This window comes from Citrus sinensis, chromosome 1 (genome assembly GCF_022201045.2).
Source record: "Citrus sinensis cultivar Valencia sweet orange chromosome 1, DVS_A1.0, whole genome shotgun sequence".
In the NCBI taxonomy this organism is placed as follows: Eukaryota; Viridiplantae; Streptophyta; class Magnoliopsida; order Sapindales; family Rutaceae; genus Citrus; species Citrus sinensis.
In genome coordinates, this window is record NC_068556.1 from 1,190,539 (window position 1) to 1,200,341 (window position 9,803).

The 9,803-nt window shown below is 35.0% G+C and overlaps 2 protein-coding genes across 2 annotated transcripts; one reads left to right on the plus strand and one right to left on the minus strand.

Annotated features, from left to right (window-relative positions):
* Window positions 1-227: 227 nt before the first annotated feature.
* Window positions 228-2,354, plus strand: LOC102620287 (deSI-like protein At4g17486). The gene is made up of 3 exons (XM_006483386.4): window positions 228-638; window positions 736-1,023; window positions 1,830-2,354. Exons 1-3 carry the CDS (start codon window positions 500-502, stop codon window positions 2,102-2,104), a joined length of 702 nt encoding a protein of 233 aa, XP_006483449.1. The 5' UTR covers window positions 228-499; the 3' UTR covers window positions 2,105-2,354.
* Window positions 2,355-5,293: 2,939 nt separating this feature from the next.
* Window positions 5,294-6,831, minus strand: LOC102620001 (hypothetical protein). The gene has a single exon (XM_006483385.4). It carries the CDS (start codon window positions 6,714-6,716, stop codon window positions 5,568-5,570), a length of 1,149 nt encoding a protein of 382 aa, XP_006483448.1. The 5' UTR covers window positions 6,717-6,831; the 3' UTR covers window positions 5,294-5,567.
* Window positions 6,832-9,803: the final 2,972 nt, after the last annotated feature.

The window sequence follows — 9,803 nt, forward strand, 5'->3', positions numbered from 1 at the left end:
AAATAATGATTTAAAAAAAATACAAAAACAAAAATCCAGTGCGTATTCTGCAAAATCCTGACTAATCGGGCCACGAAGCACACTCCACATAGTACACTTTGCTCCTCTGGCTCTGCTGTAGCCGCTAAGTTTTCAATAATTAAGATAAATTAATTAATAAGTTAATCGAAAATTAATTAAAAAATAGTATAAAGAAACGGGAACACGAGGATAAGTGACGGTGCATTCGCTTTCGGCTTTCGGCACCCTGCCGGTAGAACCAAAGTAGAAGATTCTTATCAAATAAAATAAATCCACGAAACAATTCCTACTGTGAGCCTTGATTTCCCAATTTACCCCCAGAAGTTTCCGTTAATTGCAGGAAGCTCCCCGCAGTACCCCTCCTACTCGCCCACTGCCTGTCACACTCCATCTCCTCCTCCTCTGTTATCTCTTCTCTTTCTTTTCACCAAAGCGGAGCTAAACAAAAGCAAAAGCAAAAGCAAAAGCAAAGCACAAAATGCTTTGCCGAATGGTTACGGTTCCGCGGAAGAAAAAAACCGGTTCGGTTCCGGTTTATTTGAACGTCTACGATTTAACTCCGATGAATGGCTACGCTTATTGGCTCGGCCTCGGGATCTACCATTCTGGCGTCCAAGGTATTAATTCTATGATCCGTTTGGCAAATTTGTCATTTCTATGGTGATTTTTTTTTAAAAAAAATGTTTTTTATTTTTATTTTTTTTCTTTTTTCAGTTCATGGCGTTGAGTACGGATTCGGAGCGCACGATCATTCGACGACGGGGATATTTGAAGTGGAGCCGAAGCAGTGTCCGGGATTCACGTTTAGGAAGTCGATATTGATCGGGAGAACGGATCTCGGGCCGAGGGAAGTGCGCGCGTTTATGGAAAAACTCGCCGAGGAGTATTCTGGCAATACGTATCATCTAATCACCAAGAACTGTAATCATTTCTGCAATGATGTGTGTCTTAAGCTCACTAGGAAACCAATTCCTCGATGGGTTAATCGTCTCGCTCGCTTGGGTAAGAATTATTTTCATTTGTTATGTACGTATATGTATCCAAATATTATGTTATAAGTTTTTGTTTTTTGGTCAAATTTTGCAACTATGTCTGTATTTTTATTATAAATTTTATTTTAACGCCGGTGTGAGCGGGATTTGAATTTTAGACCACTTACAGGATTTACCAATCAAAGTAACCAGCGTGTAGGTTGACATTCGTTTTACTTATACTTTAGATGGGTGAATGTGTAAACTAGGAAGCATAAGGTAGCAAAGGCGAGCCTGGGAGGTTTTTATACTCTATGGGTTCTTATTCTCCTAAATAGGTAGATACATTTTGAGCGAAGGATGAAGTCCAAAAGCAATCTATGGCAGTGAAGGGTATGTGAAACTCGATGCGGACAAATATCTAATTGGTTGCTATGCCTAGTTATTAAATGGATTGTTTTACTGATGAGCTAAACTTCAATAGTGCCTAATATATATATGTCAGGCAATAATCAATCAGAAGTTTCTAAGTTTATCTGATGTTAGTTTCATTGGTGAAGTTTTTAATACAGCTGTCTAAATATAGAAATGATTGAAGGTGTAGTTGATTTCATTGAAATAGAGTAGTTGATTTCATAGAAATGGGTTTTAGTTGTTAAAATGTTGTTGCATTGTTGCGATTCTATTGTTAGTCAACTTTATTTATTTGTTTATTGTATTTCTGATTTTTTCCATAACAAGAGAGGAGTATTGCTGGTCTTCCCAGCTTGCATCTTTGGAATGTTTGTCTCTGTGCAATGTGCCACTTATACAATATTCTTCTTTCATAATCTGTAGGTTTTCTCTGCAACTGTGTTCTTCCAGCGGGTTTGAACGAAACAAAGGTTCGGCAAGTTAGATCAGACGATAGAGTTACAGAGGGGGAAAAGAAGAAATTGAGAAGCCATTCGAGTAGGTATTCGTCGTCATCTGATTCTGTACCTCGTCCACAATTATCATCTTGTCCAACTGCTTCTGCAATGAGAAGTAGTAGTAGACAAAGACGTTGTATTCCGACATCTTCGACTTTGGTGCATAGTTCATCCACTTCAAGCTTGAGCTTGAAGCTTTAATTGCTTTTTGGGTTGCCACAGTTCTTAGAAATTTAGAATTTTTCACATATCAAACATAAGATGGGAAAAAAAAAAATATGGGAGTTTTTGTTTCAGCCCCATCTGGTGATCCTGCCTTGCTAAATTTCTTTGATGAATGTAGAAACAGCTGCTTGGAAAAATGTTGCAGCGTTTCTGTTTTCCTGTAAAAAGAATGCTCTATTTCCACTTAAATGGCATAATTATGTCTTTTTTTTTTCTTTTTTTAAAATCTTCTTCTTTTGCTCACAAGAGACGTCTTAGAAATACAAATTCTGCTATGCTTAATTAGAAATATCAGTTTGATGGTCATACAGTGTGAGGTCATTATTAAAGTAATGAAAAGTATACCCAGGAGAAATGTAATGTTTAGCTCATGTTCGATGTTGATGATTGCAGTGGTGGGCATGCCTCGTGGCAGTCGGTATCATAGGGTCCCTGAATTGGACAAGATATGTTTTATCTCATTACTGACACCATGTTCTGTCTGGGAACTATCCTTGTGCTATGATTCAGAAAAGTGTAGCACAATTCATGCGTGTCTGATTGTTGAGAGATAGAAACAAAGCACAATCAATGATGCTTCAGTTGAGTTTTTCCATCTTTTTGGTGATTTTGATCGAACAGAAGGATGTAACTGTTACAGAAAGGCTTGGCTGGAGCAATTTGATTCACTGGGGCAGCTGGATGCGTGAAAACAATTATTTTGGGCCCATTTGAGTGTTTGATGTAACACCACCTGTGCTTAATACAGAATTGGACCTTTTGCACCCTGCTCATTTAAAAAAACACCCTCATTTTTGTATTAAAATTGATATCATCCACGAGGTTAGGTGAAGGTAAACTACTCGTACTCATTTGTATGAATACGAGATAAATGGAATACAGATTGGGTCTATATAATGAAGACCGTTGGGTTTATGTGCATTTCTTTTTGGGCTAAAACCCATGAATTCCTACTCTTTTTACATGATTTTTTGTCCCAAATTTCGTGGGAAAAAGTTCACGTGATCAAGTCTTCATACTATTTAAAAATAAATTTCTATAAATTAATTTGAAGCATAAATCTCTCTAATTTCAAAATTTTCTGATTAAGATTAGAGCTGCTAATTTGTAATTGGAGTATAATACTGAAAAACGCTAATTTGCTATTTTGTCTTTTATATATATATATATAGTGTGTGTGTGTGTGTGTGTGTGTACGATGATGATCCATCATTGCACCATTAAATTCAATCAATCTGGCCGTTAATGATATGCGTAGAAGATAATCACAAAGTCGTATATGTCGGCTATTATTTTAAAACCAAATGGTTATAGAACAATTGTATAGCTCAATTACAAGAAGCACACGTTTAATGGTTCTACATTTCAAAGTCGTTGCAACAAAACAAACAGGAAACAACCTAAACCAATGGAAGCCCCCAAGTATGAGATAGAATAACGCAACACACTTATTTTAATTTAATTAATTAGTGGATGGTTATTTTGTTTCGTTTTAGATTTGACTTTTACTAAGCGTGCATTGTTTGTCCCTACCGCTCCTCCACTTCTCTTACACACTTGTTTTTTTCCTTGTCCATATGCATGGAATCAACAACATTAATTGTCTTCTTGAGTAATTTTCCATTTACAAACTTGGACATTTCTTCAACTACCGCAAACGAATTGGCCGGTACGGTCGTTTCCTCAACTTCGCTGCTCAAAATAAAATAAAATAAAGACGACTCTTTCCGTGTGCGGCAATCATGCGCGTATTTGCACACTAATTTTTTTCGCAGGGTGATCGATTATTCAGTTCGTGTTTCTAAATTGTCAAACGGATATATTAATTCATATAATTGTATCGCATATAAATTTACGTGTTGAGAACTTTTAAATTTGTATTTAACACAATATTGATCAAGCCGTGTCACCTTAATCAATTCCAGTTAACCTAGCACATCACAAACTGGCCCCATACATTTTTACCGATTTTGGGCAGCAATGGTCAAGAACATGGAACTACAACACAAACGCATCACATGGCACGGCTTCTTACACGGCCGAATTACACTCGAATTGTTGATTATCAAAAGGTTCACATCGCCGGTAGTAAAGAAGGATCAGAATACTCTCATGATTAAATCTGTAAATAATTAAGAGTGCTTGAATCAGAAAAAAAAAAATGAGATCATACTATTTTAGTAATTATTATTAGCTTAGAAGACAGCTGGTTAAATCTCATAATTTTACCTTATTGTTATTATTATTTTTTTATAATTATCTTCTTGCTTAGGTCAATCATGGCATGCTATTTAATTAATATATTCATATAAAAATTGGGAAAACATATGTGGGTGATATTCTACGCCGGGTGGTAGCTAGCACTCGCAACGAGTCACGGTCGTGTCAAAAAACTAACCGTTTTTTATGCTTTAAAAAGAAAACTAATTAATTGTGAAAATCTAGAGTTTAGATTATCTCCTTTTAGATTCACGAGACACTGATTCACTGGCTGGCTTCCACTCACAAACAAAACAAAACAAAAGCAGCAGAGAGGCGTGTGGTCAAAACTGTGCTTTCGGTGCCGTTTTTTGATCGGGTACTGTAATGTTGTGTTCTTACACAACGTCGGTATATTAATGTGAACCGTCCAATGATGTTACTTTGGAGGATCCGACGCGATCAACGGCGAAGATTGGTTAAATTTTGGTTTGAACTTTGTGCCGAAATCGTAGACGATTGCAAAACCAAATAAGACACAACAAAAAGAAAGAGCCCCACGCCACATGCTTCTTGTCCGAATCTCGGAAATTTCACATAAACAAAATACTGTTCCAATTATACTCATACAGCTCAAGGCCAGAGTCTCCAGGCCAAACCCAGATGAAAAAAGAAACGTTGAAAAGGAAAATTTACAGAAATAACCCACACTTCCATCTAATTCATCAAAATAACCCAACTTACATTTTCCGATCTTGCTTCAGAAAAATAAAGAGCATTTCGGACAATAATACCCCCGGCTCCTGCTAGCCGTCGGGTCGAATGTCGACCGCAATATGACAATAGATGGCCGGTGCAGTCGATAATGTGCTCAGAAAAAGATTTAAGTTGGACTATTTTGGTTAATGAACCTTAATTTTAGGCCATTTCCATAAGTTTCATGAAAGTAAAAAACGCAGAACGACATTGAAACAATGGCTTTCAATTTTTGATTAATGAATCTGTTTTGGTAACTTTGATTACATTGAATACAAAAGCATACTAGAAATAATGTCAGATGAAGAAGAGAATAATTTAAGTACTATCAATGTGTATTTGTCCTAATGATTTGATTCAATTTTTATTCTAAACTACATATGTTCATAAACAAATGGGGGTTAGTGAGAATTAAAATTAATTTAATTAATTTCTAATAAAAACATTACCAAAGAATAATTGAAGCACCAGCTGCTAGCTTTCATTATTTCTTCCAGATATAAACAAGCAAAGAGAAGCCATTGGGGCCGGGGCTCAATTCACTTTCCTCCATGCTAGCCCACTCCATTACTGAAGAACTGCAGCCTGATGAAGATGATGACATGGAAATCGACGACGACGACGAACTTCTAGCTGTTCTCATCAGGCTCTTTCTCATCTTCCTCCACTCAATCCCACTCATGCCAAAGTTGCTACAAGAACTTTGTTGCAATTGCCACATGGGTTCTTGTTCTTCTTCATTGTCTACGGTGTCTTCAAACCTGAACATGAACACGGCATGGCCATTGCCGTCATTTTTGTTGCTTTTGAAATCATCAAACAACCAGTTGTACACGTCCCATGAGATTTGAACCGGCACCCCATCTACATCAATCCTCTCATTGCCTCTAAACTTCCATTTCAATCTCTTTATTTGCAAAACCCTAACGTTATCAACACTAAAGCAAAGCCTAGCATCGTTGCTTGTGCTACAATCTATTGAAACATCTCTTGTTTTGCCTCCAAATTTTGCTTTTGTTGTGTAAACTTTGTTGCCAAAGACGTGCTCTCTTCTTAACACAAGTGCCTGCGGTGCTTGGCTTCTCTCTGGCTTTTGAGCTTTTGTTTTTGCATAGGCTTCTTTGATACAATCTCCTACAAGAAGGCTCATTTCACCATCTACAACAACGGCTATGTAAAACCCGGATTGGGGTTCGGGTCCTGATCCGAACTTTGCCTTGGATAGATCCCAAAAGAGTTGTATGTTTTTTGATGCTTTGTTTGTGGTGATGACACTAAGCTTTTTGGATCCACGTTTTTTCCAAAAGATCAAGGGCTTAATGTGTAAATGAAACGAGAAAGCAGCATGAGAAAACGATGAGTTGCTGCAGAATGAAATGGGAGATGAGTTGCCGTAATCAAAAGGGTGATGGTCAAGGTGAAGAGAGTGGCCAAAAAGGGTCATTGACCAAGTGAGGGAGAATAGGCCTAGATGGGTGTTGTAGAGACAAGTGCTAAGATTTGGCTTGCCGGAGATGGGTGCAGGAGGCGGCGGCGGAGTCGGTGGGTCAGATGGATGGTGGTCGGAGTTTTTGGTGGTGGTGGTGGGGAAGAAGCAAGCTGTGAAGGAAGAGTTGCTATGGAGTTGGGACATTTTTTCGGTTTTGTGTGTTGGGGTTGTTTGAGAAGATGATTATTTTGTGAACTCTCTTTCTTTCTAAGGGTTTTAGAGAAGATTATGGTATTTATTTATATGTGATGAGGCTCAAGCTTTGGTGGAGCTGTTTTAATTTTATGTTCTGAGATTTGACCTGAGAAATTTGACTTTCTCAATCTGGGGAAGCCGTGACTTCCTCAACGAAGAAACGAGTCAAAATAATCAACAAGGAAACGATTAATTAAGAGCGCTTCAATTATGGTAATTCACATAAACTTTTCATTTTTTTTCTTTTGCTTTGAATATTAAATTACCAACTTATTTTAAAATTTACCAAAAAATATATATTAACACCTTTTAAATCAATTTTATGATGATGCATAAAGCATACACATTAAAATATTTTTTAGAAGCCACAACTCGTAATATTCGGGACAATAATATATGAATTAGATTTATTTTTAAATATTGAAAAGAAAATCAACTCCATTAATCATAAGGTCAATCTTATTAACGCATATTAAATGACTAAAAAATCCACAAAAAAAAATAATTTGCCACTTAATTATTGTGTGGTTTAAAATTTTGAAAACTGACTAAAGTTAAAAAGAAAACCTAACAGTTGTATATAAATAATCGAATAATTGCGCGATGAAAATTAGTAAAAGTAACTAAATACATGTATGTGATCCATGCAGTGCTATTCCATGCATAAATGATACGGTTTTGGGCAAATATTCAGGTTTTTGTGGTCAAACTTTTATCATTTATCTCATATTTAATTGATTGTTTGTAAATTGAAACAGTTTTGACGGTCAATGAATATATTGTGTTCTAAAGTTTGACTGGAGTCCGAAATTTTTGTGCCTTTTGAGGGGGTTTTTGGATTCATATTAACCGAAACCATTGAATTGTCCACTTAATGGTTTCATTCATGCATTTAATCAATTATTCTGGTCAAATTATGATCATAAAATAAAGAATTTTTTTTTTTTGAGACTGATTAATCATCAGATTACTGCATTACACAGATATTTACAACAACTGCTTATTGTAGCAGAGGTATTACACTGATATTTACATATACATGATTGGAATTTACATTATTACAATGAATTCTATGAAGTACATGCCCAATACAAATAACCCCTCACAGGAGAGGATGTCCATACTCCACTTGCATTTCGCAAGGGAGAATGATATAAAGAACATTTAGCCCCCACAATGCTTTTGTGGGGGCTAGAACCGCTGCCCTCACAATGCTTGTGAGGGCAGCAGCCCACCACTTCGGCCAAGGCCGAAGTGGCATAAAATAAAGAATTAAACTATCATTCTTGTTCTGCGTGTTGGAAATGCTGTGGAACGGTAGCAAACAAAGAAACAAACTATCGCAAAATTTATAGTAAAAAGAAGAAATGCATGATCTTGTTTTGAAATATAATTATACTTTTTGTTTAACACAAATTTGAAATATTTAAAATTAGTGATGGAGTAAGAAGGTGATCCCATTGCTCCCAATCTCCCAAGGAGTTTTGGGTTTGAAACCTAGTGGATACCTTTCTCATTTTAAATATATATATTCTCCAACTACATTGTGGGTGAAGTTTCTATTTTCTAAATGTTCAAGAAATTTGTGAGCAATTTATAAAGGTTAAATTATTAATTGTATTGTAAATATTAATAATAGTCATCATTGAATTCTAGTTGTAAATATATCAGTTGTACTATATCTCATTAAAAAAAAAAGATGATTTGTTGCCTCTCGGAATTAATATCATGTTTCATTTTCAAGATATTGTTAGGGAGATTGTCATTTTTCTTTTACTGTTTTTATAATATTAAAAAATCTCTCTGGCACCATAATTCTACAATGTGCATTTTTATTCATATTTATTACACATTAAATAAATTATATAAATTGAAATTAAAATAAAATTTAAATATTCAAAATAAGAATTATAAGTTTCAGTGTGAATAAAGAATTTATAATAAGATATTTTTCTTATAGTTTTTGTAAATTTTTAAACATTTTTTTTCTTATAATAAACATATTCCAAGATCAAATATCACGTAAACGACCTATTTATCCATACTTTCCTTTATTTAATTATTATTTTTTTGGTACCAAGAGAGTTATTGGTATTATAAAAACATTAAGAAGCAAACGAGATATATTGATTTCAATAGAAAAAAAACTGACAATCTCCCTATGCACATTAATATTTGAGATATATATTATGGTTAAACTTAATTACTCAAATTAAGACCCTCTCATCATCCATATCTTTTTTTTTTTGTTGAATAGTATGCACGTTACAAATAGATTAAAAAATTAATAAATAAAATCAAAATAAAAATTTAATACTGGAAATTCAAAAAAACATACTTTCACAATCGTAAGAAGACTGGAACTATCAACTTCATAAATAATGAGAGGAGAAGATGCCAAATTACCCATCTAAAAGTTTATTAGCCATACACATTTTTAGTTTAATAAATTACAAATTAGTGATTGATTCTTTCTGGCAGAAGTGATTGCTATATTTTCCCCAAAGATTTGGTAGTTTTAATTACCATTTTTCTTGTCGCTTTTATAATTTACTTGATCTCTCGGACCCCCTTTCTTTTTTCTTTTTTTTTTTTAAAAAAAAATTTGTCAAAGAGTAACAGATTGATATAAGTGATAAGAGCAAATTAGAAAATGGGGCAGTCTCCCTTCTTGCAACTTTACATGACACAAAGCACTACGCCCATTTTGGAATCCCACCGAAATAATTGTTCATATAACTTTATTACTTATCATCCGACATTGAAGAATGTTGGTGAAACTACACGAGCCTCTTAATTAGTGAAGCAAACATGTTATTAATTAATTGTACCAATCTTAGTTACAAATATGTGGCACAATTTTGTGTACGTACGTAGTTTGGTACCACCAAATTCAGGGGACCCTTTGGAGTCCCTAGTTTGTTTTGCCGAACCAGAAACTAATGAGTGTCAAGGAAAGCAGCCATGTATATGTACTCGCCTCTTTGTAGTCAGAAAACATGACGTGTGTAATTAATATCGTCTGAGGTACATAAT